The sequence below is a fragment of the Cebus imitator genome, unplaced genomic scaffold (assembly GCF_001604975.1).
Source record: "Cebus imitator isolate Cc_AM_T3 unplaced genomic scaffold, Cebus_imitator-1.0 Scaffold201, whole genome shotgun sequence".
Taxonomy (NCBI): domain Eukaryota; kingdom Metazoa; phylum Chordata; class Mammalia; order Primates; family Cebidae; genus Cebus; species Cebus imitator.
The window spans coordinates 1,963,736-1,980,941 of NW_016107516.1; the positions used below are offsets into that span (position 1 = coordinate 1,963,736).

Sequence of the window (17,206 nt, forward strand, 5' to 3'; positions counted from 1 at the left end):
TGCATTTGACACGTCACTGAATACATGGCATGAAATGGTTTCGGAAAAGAGCTTTGGGAAAAACTAGAAAAAACAAGTAATAGTGCACTAAAATACACTAAATCTCACGGATGCAAACTCATTTGGAATTTGTGATGTTAACTTCTGCAAAGCTAGATTAACTTTTAAAAGATTTTCCTATCTTTAGATCATAAAGGTTCCCTCTCTTTTTCTGTTTTAAACTATTAGCATTTGAAAGAACATCATCAAACATTCCTATTTGGGATCTTGAGGTCGGGATGGTCAAACCCAGAGTTCAGCTTCAGAAGCCCTACCCACTTCCCTTCCTATGCCTTCATGGATTGTGTCTTCAGTCTCTGATTAGACTGTGTGCAAAAAGATAGTGCCTCCTCTGTCACTGTTCCCAACGTGTTGTGCTTATTTAGACCTTAAACCCTATTATCTAGGTTTACGTCATTTTTCAGAAGAGACTGAGACTCAGTGAGGTCAGTTGCTTCAGTTACAGAGCTAGTAAATGATGAGCCAGAATTAAAAACAAAGCTCGTCTCTGCCCTTAACCATTATGCCAGACTGCCTCTACATATGTATTATGAATCTCTAATCAAATTTATTACATTTTGTTATGTTTAAATGCAGAAAACTATCACTGGCAAAGGCCCCTGCCTTCATGTTCCTAACAAGCCTCACACGTAGCAACGTCTAGGCAAAATAAGTCCTTGAATAGCCAGTGTCATCTTCTATCAACCCACTCCAGCACCAGGCACTGCGGCACACAGAGATGGTTTATCTTTGTGGTTTGTGATTTTTGTCCAGTATAAAAGATAACCCATGTTTAGTTTAATTGCTCTGTAGGACATAAACCAGTTTTGTATTTGTGGAGAGCCCTCAACACCATCCCCAAATTCGAAGATTTGCTAGGAAGACTCATAAGACTTTACATACAGTTCTGCTCATTGCCATAATTTATTACAGTGAAAAGATACAAAACAAAATCAGCCAAGGAAAAAAGACACATGGGGTGAAGTCAGGGGAAACTAAGTGCAAGCTTCCAAGAATCCTCTGCCAGTGGAATCACAGAGGATGAGCTTAATTCTCCCAGCAACCAGTTGTAACAGCACTTGTGAAACGTTGTCAACCAGAAAAGCTTGTTGAAGACTGAGTGCCAGGGGTTTCTACTGGGAGTTAGTCACAAAGGGCAGTCTCTGCCTGGCACATACCCAACTTCCAGACTCCCAAAAGGAAAGCAGGTGTTCAGCAGAAACTATATTGTTCTACAGTTTAGACACAGTAAGATACTTTAATCAGTTCTGGGAATGGTGGAAGCCCCCTGAACTCCAAGTTCTCAGAAGCCAATCAAGGGCCAATCTTGCAAATCCGGTCTCTAAGGATAAGTAATCAGGTCTGCTTCATTAACACTTTTTTCTGCACAGCAATTTTATCTCAACATTTTTCTTCAATGCCAATAAATACTCAGTTTCTTGAATTGTACTTGGAACCAGCTTTACTATCTGCTGAGTTCCTCATTGAGTTGAGTAAGTCTTTGACACATGCTCATTTTATATACATGTATATATGTCAGTCATGTCAACTTAATAAAAGGTTTGACAGATAATAACCTAATCAAGCTAAATAAAGTCCAGCCAAAATTAATGGATAAAAAACATTAACTCAGTAATATCAAAATCCACTCTGCACCTCATTTTAGTTATTTAGGAAAAAAAAAGCCTTTATACTTACATTTCACACTTTCTTACTGACTTTAGAAAGCCTTCTGATTTAGGTGGCAATCACTTGCCTAGTTGTACTTAGGGCAGGATTAATGAAATAATGAATGTTTCTGCAAGTAAGCAATAATATACAAAGATCAATTTCCTCTTTAGTTTTATCAATCAGAATATTAAAATGCTACATCGTTTCAGATGAAATTCCCCATTTAAATATACGACATATAAGCCAAAATTTAGAAATAGCTCCTTGCGTCACTAGTTTTTGAGTCTTTAAAAAAAGCCTTAAAGTTTGAATATAATGTGCAGCTTATATAACCTATATAATACTTTATATATTATATATAAAGTAGCATCCTTCTTGTGAACTTCATCATGCTTCAGAAATTTCTCCAATCATTTCAAATTTACTTCAATAAAAATTTCCCTATATTTTGTGAACCGCATTTTAAAAGCAGAATGTTACAAATTTCCATCTATAACAAAATATTCATGCTTTATTAATAATTCTATTAGAAAAGGATGCAATTAAGAGCTGACATAGCTAACATAAACATAAGAAAAGTAAACTTTTCTTGAATAAAAAAATAGGAAATACTTTAATGAAAAAAAAATCAAGGACAAAAGGAAGGAGAAATTTTTCTAAACAGTACCTGGTCCTTCTTCACAATTTGCATTACTTACGCAAATACATCATTAAATAAATACTCATCTGATATTTACAAAATAGAGGTAAGAGAAAAACCTAAAGTATCAGGATCTTTCATTTGCTATCCCTCTTCCAATCTTCTGGATACATTACATACCAACTAAACATGTGATACTAATTAACTATAGTTGAAAGCTTATCAATTAAATCATCAATTGTGTAAACAAGAAGCTGAATGTCTGCTTTTTCCTTCATTCGGTGATCACTATGTTTTCGGAGGATGACATCCACATCTGTGCTGAGTACTCGGTCGGCAACCTGCATTGATGTATGCCAAGGTATAACATCATCCTTCATGCCATGGAGCAATCTTATAGGGCAGTTCACAGGAATTGGGCTATGTAACAAGCAGTGGTGTTCAGCTTCTTTAATGAAGCTGTACTGAATGTGAAAAACTCCTTCTTCATGGTATTTTGATGGTATGCTCCACACACCTTTCATCTCAACTTCCTTTTTTACCTATTGAAAAAAGAAAAATAAAAGTATTTGTGACTTTAGGCAACACTAACATATGCGATAGCTTTAAGTAATCTAAAGAAGGCAGTTCTTGAATGAGAAAATAGAGATAAAAGTATAATAATAATTTTCAATAATTAATTACTATATGCAAGGTACTATGATGGGTATTACATACATATTATTCCATAAAATTCTGTTAATAATTCTGTTATTATCCCATTTTTATAAAAGAGGACATTAAGGTTTAGATAAATGAAATATTGTGCTCAACAGTTGAGGGCCTGGCTACTAACTGTTATGACTAAGACTCAAACTTGAGTTTAAATTTATCTAACTTTATCATACACTATCTTAAATCAGGTGTTGCTTCACCCCAACTGAAAAGAAAAATAAAGTGGGAGAAAAGTGTTATAATTTCTTGGAATCAGTCCAGGTATCATTCATATTTGTATAAAATCAAATCATACACATACTTATGCAATTTTAGGCTAAATATAAAAAAATAGTTTTCCTTCCAAAGTCCTGGAAAAAAAAAAATCTGATTTTTGTTTTGGATGACAAAGAAGACTTCCACATACTTCCTGAAAATCAAACAATAATATGTGTACATTATTCCCATAAAATGAAACATACATGTCCTTGACTTTTTGAGAACTTATTTTTTACATATAATTTATCTTAATTTTTCTAATTAAAAAATTAGAAATTTGTATGAGTAACATACAGACATTATAGAAAACATAATAATAATTTTAAAAGAAGAAATAAGCCACCCATAATTCTATCTTATGGATAGAAAAACCATTAATATTCTGGCTTATTTCTTTCCCGTATTTGTCTATATGTGTTTTGGTTTTTATATGAGTAAAATGCGAAATACATACATATCGCATACTCATATACAGTTTTCTATGCTGCCTTATTTAACACATATATTTCTGGGTTTCAAAAATTCTATGAAAAGGTTTTAAAAGCCGTACTGCCGTCCACTGTAATTGACTTAATTAGCTTGACCCATACTGTTGGATACTTTCATCTACACTTTTGAGCATAAAAGTTTATTTATATGATATGAAGGGCATTTCTAGAAAAATGGAATGGACATCTTATTAAAAATTTTTAAAAAAGAAGGAAAGAAAAGCTATATGTAACACATTTGAAAAATTTAAAGTTTCACAAATATACTATGATTTTTCCATGTTTAAAATTGTTTATTGCAAATGTAAAAAGGAAAACAAGAACTTAAAATATATAATCCACATGTACTTTAGGCTTTTAATATATTTTTTTTAATTCCAGAAAGATTTAATGATTCAGTTAAAAAAAATCATACTTCTAAATATGTCTTCAAATGATTTAAAATTAAGGAAATTCTACAAAATTATAAAATGCATAACTCTATATTAATATCATGGTGTTTTCTGTATTAAAACAACATATGAACCAAATATTTAAAGTAAAGATGACATTCAATTATCCTCAAGTTACTCAGGATTGTTCCTGAAATTTCTAAATATTTCAGTAGATAAAACTTAGTTCCACTGGCTATTAGCTGAAGTAGAGGCTTTGCTAATTAATGGGACACTCAATTAATAACAGTTTCATTTTAAGCATCCCTAGCCCCCAACTAGCTCTGTTACCTGCCACTGAATTGAATTAAAATGGGTCTATTTGAAGAACAAAGTTAACTTTATAAAATGTTTTATGTCTCAAATCCTCAAGAACAAAAAGTTTGGAAACAGCAAAAACATTACCTAAAGAAAATGTACAATATTTTAAGTTCTACACTAAGAAAACTTATCAAAGCAATATGGTTCAGAAGCTTACATTTCAAACAGCTGTGCATCATGTCTGAGGCCCTCTAGTGTCCAAAGAAGGAAATAATGATTAGAGTCAGTTAAAGAGGAAGGTCAATGAGAAATGCTGAGCTTAATATTCGGTGGATTATAAGAGATGGTAAAAATCTCCGCATCTGCTCTGTTGACATTGTTAGGGCTAGCTGTTTACGTGGAGAAGAAACAGTGGGCTTAGTGTTCCTGCTCTTTCTTTATATATGTTTTTAAGTTAACCAAGGGCTCAACATGCTTCTGTTAACAACTGCTTATCTGATTAAGTATTAGCAAAACTATGCCCTGATTTGCAGATTATAAATCTTCTCAGTCACTTAGGAAGTATCTACTCTATCCTCTCTGAATGATGTGAACACACACACACACACACACACACACACACACACACACACAGAAATGTACATGGCTGAGCACAGGGGCTCATGTCTGTTATCTCAGCACTTTGGGGGGCCAAGGCAGGAAAATCTCTTGAGCCTAGGAGTTCAAGATCAGCCTGAATAACACAGCAAGACCCCGTTTCTAGAAACAAAATACAAAAATTAGCCAGGCATAGTGGTGTGCACCTGTGGTCCCAGCTACTCAGGAGGCTGAGGTGGGAAGATCTCTTGAGTCCGGGAATTCAAGGCCGTAGTAAGTGACAATTGCACCACTGCACTCCATCCTCAGCAATAGAGATACCCTGTCTTAAAACCCCCCAAAATAAAAACAAAACCAAAACAAATGTACAGAGGTTTTGTCATTTACCAATAATGAAAAACAATAATGAAAAAATATAATCAATTCCCCAACCCCCCCAAAATCAACTCCTATTCAATCTGCCATGTCCTTGAGATAATTTCCTACCCCAGGAACTGCTGTATTATTGAGTTAAGAGGATGGAGCAAGGAGTCCACGTTTAGATCCACAAAATGGCAATGGTGGGAAACATGAAGACACTGAGCAACTATGTATGAGAAACCACCAAGAAAGTGAACAAAATTCAGAAACAGGAGATAAGTTCAAGGAAGACCAGCTTTGTAATTTTAGCCCTGATAGGAAATAATATGAGAAATCTGAATACACATACAATGCTGTTTCTTCAGGAGCTGAGAACAACATAAACTAAGAAAGAACTCAGATAATACATGGCACAGGTATTAATACAGAACTTGAGGTAAATCAATGACATTCTACTATTCAACACCACATATTTTTTCTTTCTTTTTTTTTTCTGAACTTCCTTCACCTCTTCCTCCATTTTCTAAAGCATTGTTCTCAAACTTTACAAGAGATTTATTAAAATATAGATTGCTAGGCCGTATCCCCAGTTTCTGATTCAGGGTAAAACCCAAGAATTCAGGTTTCTAACAAGTTCTCAGGTGCTACTGCTGCTAGCCTAGAAACCGTATTTTTTAAACTACTACTCTGTTTTCTTTAATTTCTGTGTCTCTGTGACTCTGACTGACAATATGTCTGGAGAGTTCTGTTGAGAGGATCTGAGGTTGCTTTTAGGCTAAAAGAGAGCCAGCTCTTCACATTCATGGTTTCTGCATCCATGTATTCAACTAATTTTGGATCAAAAATATCCAGAAAAAAAGATTACATCTGTATTGAACATGTACAGACTTTTTTTCTTGTTCCTATTCCCTAAACAATATAGTATAACAACAATTTACATAGCGCTTACATTGTACTAGGTATTTTAAGTAATCTAGAGATGATTTAGATTATACAAGATTTTGTGCAAATACTACACCATTTTCTTTTATGAAAGACTTGGCCATCTATGGATTCTGGTATCGTGGGAGGTCTTGGAAGCAATCCCCTTCAGAAACCAAGGGGTGACTAGTTTCAGTTGATTAGCCCAATCTAACACAGTCATAAGAACAGGCACTACTTCCCATATGCCACAAAGAGGAACAAAAGGAGTTCACGACGTATGATCCAAATAAGTAAACGTAATTAATAAAGAAAATGTTGCTAAAAAAATAAACTTCAAAGTGAGATTTTGTTAATGTGTCTCAAATATTTGGCAGAATGATTTGAAGCGACTGTGAAGAAAGGAAATCTTAAAGAAAACAATGTCAAATAATTAAAGGTAGAAAAGAGATTGTGTACAGAAAGGCAGCTAAGACAAACGATGGGCCAGCATAAGTCAAAGGACTCATTATGTTATCTGTCCCTCCTTCCTTCAAAGAAAGAGGGAACAGAAGTATAAGAGGTAAATATACTGAGGTGGCCAAAGTGACTTTTGACTTACCTCAACAGGAAGCTGATTAAACTGTGTCACGAAGCCATCTGCAGCTGTAGCTACACCAATAAGAGCCATGACCTTTTCTGGTCGTGCAATTGCAGCATGAAGCATAAGCCACCCCCCGAGGCTAGATCCAACAAGAATCTAAAAATAAAAAATAAAGTATTAGATCTTTAAGACAGTATAGGGCATAAACATAAAATATGTACAATAAAAAGTAAAATAATATATACTATTAGAAAGTAAAAATAATACAATCATTTTAAATCACATATCAAAACTGAATAAACATTCAAATTAAATAAAAACATTTTCCTTTCTTTTCTTTTTTTTGAGACAGAATTTCCCTCTTTTTGCCCAGGCTGGAGTGCAATGGCACAATCTCGGCTCACTGCAACCTCTGCCTCCTGCATTCAAGCAATTCTCCTGCCTCGGCCTCCTAAGTAACTGCGATTACAGGCACACACCACCACACCTGGCTAAATTATGTATTTTTAGTAGAGATGGGGTTTCACCATGTTGGTCAGGATGGTCTTGAACTCCTGACCTCCAGTAATTCACTTGCCTCAGCCTCCCAAAGTGCTGAGATTACAGGCATGAGTCACCACGCTCAACCAAATATTTTCATATCTAAAGAAACAGCTTAAATATGAGGTTATAGTCAGTAACTATCATCATACTTAACAAAAACAGTCACCTGTGGCCCTTCAGCTACGTCATCAATTATAGAAAGAACATCTTTTCTCCATTTCCCCACCGTGCTTTCCTCAAGGTTACCATCTGAACTTCCAACTCCTGAGTAATCAAACCTGGAAAAGAAGAAAAAAAATTATATTTGCTTCTTTAATTTTTAAGAAAGACAGCACCTTCCTCATTACTATAATGCTTATAGTAAAAACATCACAATCGGTGTGTATTTTAGCAAATTATATTGGCTTATTAACTTTCAAATATCTCCTAAGTCCAATCACTTTTCTCACCTACTTCACTGCTACCAGCCTGGTCCAAGTCACACTGTCTCTCCACTGAACTAATCCAACAGTCTCCTAAAAAGTCTCCTGTTCACATTTTCACACTCAGTCTTTTTCTATATAGTAGAGTGATCCCTTCCAAACAAAACCATGTCTTGCAAACCCTCCAAAGGCTTTCCATAATCTTTAAATCTAGAGTCCTTATCATACTTTGGTGCCTGATCATCTCTCTGATCTCATTTCTCATTGTTTTCTCTCCCTCTACCGCCAACTGTAACCTCACTTTCCTTCTTGAAGTTCCTGTTTCATCACCTTTTCTCTCCATATCTCCTCCAGATATCCATGCAGATTGTTCCCTCACTTCACTCAGGCCTTTGGCTCAAATGTTACATCCTCAGAAAAGCCTCCCATGACCACTCAACTATTAAAGCTGTGTTGCTTTCACCACTCTCTAATTCTTTACTCTGCTTCATTTTCTTCATAGCACTTATTATTACTTGAGATATATTTGATTATTTATGGTCTGTCTCCCACATTAGAATGAAAGCTCCACATGGGCACAAGCTTTGTTTCAATGTATTCCTAGTGTCTAGATCAGTTCCTTGCAATGTTAGGTGCTTGGTGCATATTTACTGAATTAATGGATGGGAAGGAGACCAGAATAAAATTCATCATCACCAACCCATCCATTTCTCCTTCCAACTTCCTAGTTATCTAGGCTCAAAGTCTGTCTGGTCTTTGAATTCTACCTCTCCTTAAGGGTATCAAATCAATAAAAAATCACGGTGATATAAAGTATCATACCACACCCACAGGTTACCTAAACCCTAGCCATACTGAACTACTCCTAATTCCCAATTACACCCTTTTATAACTTAGAGCCTTAGCATGCGGTTCTGCTGCCAAGAATGGCTTCCTACCCAACCCAAATTCGTAGTCATCCTTTAAGTCATGTCACCTCCTTTGAGGAACTTTACTTGACATTTATGCCCCATTTAGTACCAGTTTCTTTGTATGTACTCAACACTTTTCATATTGTATTAAAATCAAGTTTGTTTTTAAACACTCATCTCCCTCTGACTACAATGTCAGTTCACTAAGGGCAGACTGTTTCATTCAAGTTGGTTTTTCCAGGCTCCAGAATATTGCCCACCCTATACCATCACCATTCACTCTCATTTCTTCTTATGTTCATCCCTTTCTTTGCACTTTGGTTAAGTCCAGTATCTTGGTGCAGGTGTTTGTTTGTCATCTTAGACCTAGACTATCACAGTAATCTTCTATCTTGTGTCTCTATGACTCTGTTTTTAAATAAAGTCACTATACACATGTTGAGTTTTTTCTTTAACATTATATTGATATAGCATTACCTTCAGTGCTCCCTGCAATATATAACATAGTGCTAGATAATCTATTTCCAAAAAGTACTCCAATCTTCAGAATAAGAACAGATTTTAAAAGGGTTCTCAGCATGAAAATAAAAGAATCCAGTTAATTTGGTAAAAGAAATTATTAAATCCATATAATTGACCAAATTTCTGCTAATATACAGGTAGTCCAGAAGTTTTATATATAGTTGTATTTTCTAGAATTATTGAATGAATGTTAGTGAGTCACTCTTCTAAAAATTTAGACAGATAGATTTTTAGGCTGTTAGTGCTAGAAAATAACTCAGAAGTTATCTGTAGACCAAGCTCCTTCTTTTGATGACAAACTTAGGTCCAATGTTTATTAACTTACTTGTCTTGTAATAGAAATTGCTAGAATTTATTGTAGAACCCATGTTTCTTGAATTCCAGGCTTTTTATGAAATCATACCATCTCTTCTGGAAAGTGGATACTGAATATATGACTGTTACAGGTAGACCTTATAAAAATATAAAGTTATTTACTAAAATAACTGTCAGTATGAAAAATTAGGAATTATAAAATCAAGCTTTAGTGAAATACCACCTATCGCTATTTATGCGTATACAAAATCAAATTACAGGAGTGGGAAGAGAAAATTCAGCAGAAATTTGTATTATACAATTCTTTTAAATACATGGATTACTTTTAGATAAACAGTGATCAAATAAGTCCTTAAGTCCCCAGTGGAAAATGATAATATAAGAGACTGTATGAAAGCCAACTAGTATATCTGTTTGCTGTCACATACATTATTGCCTCTAAAGAGCTTAGTTACCACTACTTCTCTTAAGATGTCCTTTCTTGCCAGGGTTGTCAGTGTGGCACAAAGGCCTTTTTTTTAAAAAGGTCTATTAAAGGTTGCTTTTAAAATTACTCTAAATCACAAGATGCAAGTTTACAGGCCATTAAAATAATTTATAAAAATGCTGGCATTTACTTCAACTGGTTAGAACAGAAGTAATTCTCCACTGCTGTGCTAATGGTAGCAATTATTTTCTCAGTAATGTGTTGTTCCTACCTTATGTAGGCGTGACCTAGAGATTTGCAAAACTCCTCAATCGCCAATGCTTTTGTACCATTCATATTAGAAATATAGCCAGGGATGAAGATAATTCCTGGACTTTTGCCTTTTAGCCTCTTATAAGCCAGTTTTGGAAGGTCTGGTCGATTAAGGAAAGAGAGTGACGTCTTTTGTCTGCAAGCTAAACAAAGTACACAAAACATAAACTATGGTTTGCAAATTCGGTTGTTGAAAAACCATGTATTTTCAATCCTAACTTTCTGATCTTAATGAATTGAGGTAAAATGCTATTTCCATTTAATAGGAAAAACAAAAACTCGAAGTACTAAATTAATAAGTCTGTGCATGACATTTCTAGTTTTAAAATCATGTGAACATCAGTACCTTCTCTGAGCAAGATCCAACCTTGATTCTTCCAAAATACACAATGAGGTAGCAATTGCAAGGCAACAAAAGACAGAGACTAATCAAAAAAATTTTCCTGTAGCTACTTTATCATCTATCCTAAACATATCAATCAACATTCAGATTTATCCGCTACAGTTTCAGCCCTCTCTTGTGAGATTTTTGGCCTCATTTTAAAATTTATTTTTTGTTTGATTAGTTTCACATCCCCTATTTTCTTTTCTTTTTTTTTTTTTGAGCAGTCTCACCTTGTCACTCAGGCTGGAGCCTAGCTTATGGCAGCCTGGACCGCCTCGACTTCCCAGGCTCAAGCCATCTTCCTGCTGCAGCCTCCCCAGTAGCTGCACTACATGCATGTACCAGTGCACCTGTCTAATTTTTCCATTTTTTTGTAGAGACAGGGTCTCTCTATGTTGCCCAGGCTGATCTCAAACTCCTGGGCTCAAGTGATCCTCCCACCTTGGCCTCTTAGTGCTGAAATTACAGGTGTGTGCCACTATGCCTAGCCTTGCATCCCCAACTTTCTCGGGGATCAGAGAAGATAGAGGTTTGGTCTGCCCTTGGAAAACCGTTTCAAAGGAAGAGGTGCTGTGCCCTTTTTATTATTGACTCCCATCCACCCCACCTGCTCACCCATCCACCCACCTCAACCAAGAAATCATGAGCCACAGTAACAACTCATAATTTTATATCAGCTGAGGTAGGTTCAATGAGCAGTTTCTTCAAAAATAACATATTAATAATACATTTTTGGAAAGAGATTTCTTATAGGCCTATGCAATCACTTTGCATTTTATTTGTTGGTTTGGTTTTCTGCAAATGGAACACACAGATTTTAGTGTAATTTAAGTATAACAGTACAATTGATGAACTTTATGAGTATTCCATTTCGTCATTTTTCAAATGTTCCCCCATTATAAAATCCATACTTGCTCTTAAGAAACAAGTAGATTTTTTTTTTTAAAGAGTCATTTATAATCCCACCTCTTCTTTCCAAAGACACTAGGTTTGTATACTTCCTTAGGGTCTTTGGACTAACAAATTTTCTTTTTTTATATTAAATGAAGCCATCCTCCACTTTAAAAACTTCTCCATCTTGAGAAGAGAATCCATGTGTGCTGCTAAAGTTTTCCCCATTTGGTAATTAGGAAGCTGATTTTTAAAAAACTTAACTGAAGGCCTTAAAGCTATCCTTTTTACATGTAAGCTTGTTTCAAAGTACAGAGAAAAACGCCAAATTTAAAACTTTCGGTAAGGGCAAGTTATGTTGACCCAGATTGTGTCAGCAAAAATGTTCATTTCCCATCATCTCAGCTGAGCACGAAAAAATTTTTAGGACTCTTTTCCAGAAATCACCTCCCAAAACAGTAATTTCCCCGAGATAATTATAATTTATTTAATGTAAGTTCTAAGTAGACAGATTCATATAATTATATTCATAAATCATCTTTGAACGTAAGCATTAGTTCAAAGCCTGGTGCATGAGTGCTCAATGAATGTTTGCTAAATAGATGAAATAATATTATACTCTGGTTAATGAACTGACATACTTATGCTTTGCCAGGAGTATCTGCATGTATAACATGCCTTTTGGTTGTGTACAATTAAATGCAAGTTAAACTGATTATTATAAAAGTTTAAAAATTTTAACTCCATACAAAACATCTCTGCCATGACATTAATTACCACTCCAAGCACCATGCATCTGACAGCTGCGTGGCAATGGCGTGAACAACACACAAAGCCAAAAAACAAAAGGGTCTAATTCAAATATTATATATACATATACGAGGTTCTCTGACTTTTGGCCCAAATTCTAGTATCCTTTGTGCAATAACGATTACGGTTCTTTCACTGAGTGGGTGCAGCAAGAAGGCAAAACTAGAAACTGAAGTTATGGGGGCGTCTACACTTTTTACAAAGAATATGCCTCACATTGTTAGGTTCCCTCAAGTCAAAGGAGAGTCTGTCTAAGGATTTTAGGAGTCACAATCTACAAAATCCTGGAAGTAACTAATAATCAAATGCATTAAACACTCATTTTAGTTTTTCCTGGTGTTGGCGTTTAATGCAGGGGAGGCAGGCAGGGAGCAGGAGTTCTTTAAACTGCACAGCGTAAAATGCCAGCGAGGGCCCGGGATGCCCAGAATGCCGCAGGGCGCGGGAGAGCTCTCCTCACAGCCTACACTGGAAGTGTACATAGCGCCTAGGACTGGGGTGCTGAGAAAGGGGGAAGAGCATTTTTGAACCGGGCGCCAAAGACGCACTGCACAGATACAGGAACTGACGGAAACCGAGGCGTTCGAAAGTACGTATTCTACTCCCGCCTTTCGGACACTGACCTGGGAGCCACCGTGGCGCCCGCTGAGGCATCGGTGCAAGCAGCGTGTTGAAGCCACAGTGGGGACCGAAGGGGACCGCTGCCCAGCCCCAGCTCCGACAAGGTACCCAGGCCGCCACAGTGGCCATGCGCGCAACCGCCATCTTCCCGGCTGTCCAGGCAAGCCGCAGTGTCCCACAGAAGCGACCCCTACGCACCGGAACTGAGACTGCGCATGTGCTGAAGGCTGGAAGGCGGAACTTGCTGAAGAGCGCCCCGCGGGATTTTCAACTTGCGAAGAGCGCACATGCGCAGAGCGTCGTGGCTCTTGCCCTTCCTTTGGGCTGTTGGTTCTACTTGTAGCAAGGTTTGGCTTAGGGCCTTTGGGATGTTTTGAGTGGCGTCGGGAGGCTGCCCTATCAGCGGGCTGATAGATAATACAGAGCTGGAAGCTTGGAAAGGAACCCTATCCAGCGGTCCTAGATCGGAAGCCGCAGTCTCGCCGACCGTATGACAGTTTTAACCAGTACCACAAATGCTCCCAATATCTGACATTAATCTCACCTGTATAACCTGGAATGGAATCGGACATTCCCTGCTGTGACGTAATGACTGATTAATGAAATATTGAATTATCTTGGTTCCTTCCTTATGCTATATGCAAAAGTAAATTTCAGTTAAAAAAAAAATGATTTCAACGGAAGAATACAACTGGGAGGATTAAATAAGTTTTAGGAGAATATTTTATAGTCCGGAAATAGAAGGGACTTTTTGAACCAAGATTTCAAACCCCAAGATCATAAATAAAAAATATATTTGTATACGAATTTAAACTTTTTGAATGGCAAAAGACACCTTAAGAGCCCAGAAAAATGGATTTTGTAGCATAGCTACATTAATATTTCTAGTTCAGCCTGCTCCTAGAAATAAAAAATATAATTCCAATAAAACTGGCCAACAAGTATGAATAGGCTTCTCATATAAGGAAACATGATGCTCAAACTCACTAAGTGAAAAACTAGAATTTAAAAAAGAAAACCAGGCCGGGCGCGGTGGCTCACGCCTATAATCTCAGCACTTTGGGAGGCCGAGGCGGGTGGATCACGAGGTCAACAGATCGAGACCATCCTGGTCAACATGGTGAAACCCCGTCTCTACTAAAACTACAAAAAATTAGCTGGGCATGGTGGCGCATGCCTGTAATCCCAGCTACTCAGGAGGCTGAGGCAAGAGAATTGCCTGAACCCAGGAGGCGGAGGTTGCGGTGAGCCGAGATCGCGCCATTGCACTCCAGCCTGGGTAACAAGAGCGAAGCTGCTCCATCTCAAAGAAAATAAAAAAGAAAACAATTTTCCCCCATTCAGCTGGCAAAAAGGAAAAAGAAATAATTGGCAATGAGACACTGACACTTAGGTATTATTGCTAAGAGGGCGAATTGCTAAAATTTGTTGTCAAGTAATATGGCAACATCTATTACAATTTTAAAATATGTATCATTTCCAATGCCCTTTAACACAGTGGCATGAGTTTGTGACTACCCTATAGAAAACAACACTAGTTCTTAATACTGCATATTATCTACTGTAACACCATTTTTAGAGGCAAAGAGAAGGAAAAAAAGTGGGAATGGCTAACAATAGAAAAATAGTTGAATAAATTTGTAGTAACAGGGTTTCCAGATTCCAGCTCTGAATATCTTTCAAACTAATTCCTGGGGGCCTCAAGCATTAACCAGTAAGGTTTTATCTAGTAGTTTCCTATTTAAAAGTTATGGTGGCTTGTGTAATACTTTGAGTAAATGTAAGATAGTAAAGTAACTTTTACTATCCTGAAGACAGCTAAGTAACTTTTACTATCCTAGTTATAAATTTGGGGGGCAGTAATTGGTACCAGAGTTAAAGGCAAAGTTTGGATATAGTGAATCCAGCATGTGTTTGCAGTCTGCAGAACCTGGACTGTTGGAACAGTCTGGAACAGTTAGAGAAATAAAGACTGAATAGATCTCTCTCAAGAGGTGGGATGCCTCTCATCTACTAATGACATTAGTAAGGACAGCAACTTGAATTCAGGACATACTCCAAAAGATGCTGAGCTATGTTGCCCATTCTCCATTAGACCTGTTGTAGACTCTAAGGGACTAAATCACTAAGATGATGCCTGATGCATGTCATTTTATCAAGCCTTGTATCTTTTTTTTTTTTTTTCCGAGGTGGAGTCTCATTCTTGTTGCCCAGTCTGGTGTGCAATGGTGTGAGCTCAGCTCACTGCGACCTCCACCTTCTGGGTTCAAGTAATTCTCCTGCCTCAGCCTCCTGAATAGCTGGGATTACAGGCACCCTTCACTATGCCAGGCTAAGTTTTGCATTTTTAGTATAGACGGGGGGTTCACCATGTTAGCCAGGCTGTTCTTGAAATTGTGATCTCAGGTGATCCACCCACCTTGACCTCCCCTGCACTGGAGATGTGAGCCACCATGCCTGGCCTATCCCTTTAAGATAAAAGGATAAGTAAACACAGTCCTAGCAATCCCCAGCAATAAATGTTATCTGTGTAAACAGACAACAATAAGATGTCAGATTTTTTCAGGGTTCATTTCATTTTGTAAGCAATAGGATGTAACCAGAAATAATTCTATTGAAATTCTTCAATTTATAGACTACAAATCATAACGTTAGCACACAACAATCTTTATGTAGTTCCTACAATTGTCGTCTGCAATTAATTCATACTCCATCATACTACAGATAGGTAACTTCAAAATAAGAGATGAGTTTATTTTCAAATGTGAAATCAGGTCAACATTTTAATCTAAACTCAATATATTTAACACACATATTTAAGAGGCTTACTACATCATGCAATTTGATTAGAGGACCTTTGCAATCCTATGAAGAGATTACAGGGCAGAAAAGTCATAACTTTACATTAACCAATGAAATCTTAACAATTATAGTCTTATATCACTACAGGATTTCAAAGTGATCGCTGCAAAATCAGATTTTAGAAATGTCTTCCACTATTATGATTTTTGTCCTTCACTGTTCAAGTAAAACATTGTGTCATCCAGTTGCAAAATATTATTGACAACATGTATATATGTATACGAACCACACTGCAAATTAACAAAAGAATTGTACCCAGTCAGGCCTGACAAAGTTTAATGAAGAGACATTTCTAATCTAATCATTTAATCTTCTAAGTAATATCATTATTCTCTACATCTATTCATTTGCGATGTTTTAGGAAAGAGCACATTCATACTTTCAAACATGCAAAACATGATAAACTAGAATAAATGGCACTTGAAAAACCATTATGAAAGAGACTTGCCTGAAGTCATTTCATCTGACAAAAATTGACTCAAAAAAACAAAGGTTAATTGTAAAAAAATACATAATATAATAATGCATTATAGAGAATGTTAAGTTGAACTTCATTTGCCATTTTGTAGAACAACACCACTTCTGCAAATAAGTATTTTAATTGGTCTGTTCTTTGGTGAAAACAGAGCTGTGATTTCATACCTATGTCAAGGGAGCAGTTAGCAGGTGTGCCCCACAACAAAAAGAAATCAGACAATCTAAAGGACACTGGCTACTGGTTGCCCTTATTCTCAGCACCAGGAATGGAGAAATCTTCAGCAAAACAAGCTCCTAATATCAGATATTCTCTTTATTTAAAACTGTTTAACATGACAGAATGCCTGTTGCATAACATGGCTTTTTTTCTAAAACAAACAGATTTTTGCTTTCTTCTTCTACAAAAAGTGGTTTGCTATATATATATATATATATATATATATATAGAGAGAGAGAGAGAGAGAGAGAGAGAGAGAGTGAGAGAGAAGCTTATACCAGTGGTGACACTGCAAAGTCAATTTCCTGGGCATTTGATGGCACTGAAATACCATTTTGAGATATTTAGAGCAATACTAAATGCAGTTCATCACTTGCAGTTACTACTGTTAAACAGAAGTCAGCCCAGGTCTTTGGTTTTGGTGCAGTACTTAAAAATTAAGGCAAAACTCCTCCTAAAATATATTTCCCTCCAAGCCCTTATTTGCTTGTTTACAAAGTAACTGTCAGCAAAATGCTACCTTTTTTG

At 36.5% G+C, this 17,206-nt stretch overlaps 1 protein-coding gene across 1 annotated transcript; it reads right to left on the reverse strand.

Moving 5' to 3' along the window:
• Nucleotides 1-939: 939 nt before the first annotated feature.
• ABHD10 (abhydrolase domain containing 10, depalmitoylase) lies at nucleotides 940-13,295 on the reverse strand. The gene is made up of 5 exons (XM_017547825.2): nucleotides 13,125-13,295; nucleotides 10,375-10,558; nucleotides 7,673-7,784; nucleotides 6,982-7,119; nucleotides 940-2,892 (listed from the first exon to the last, which is right to left on the reverse strand). The coding sequence occupies exons 1-5, from the start codon at nucleotides 13,264-13,266 to the stop codon at nucleotides 2,548-2,550; spliced, it is 921 nt and encodes a 306-aa protein (XP_017403314.1). The 5' UTR covers nucleotides 13,267-13,295; the 3' UTR covers nucleotides 940-2,547.
• Nucleotides 13,296-17,206: the final 3,911 nt, after the last annotated feature.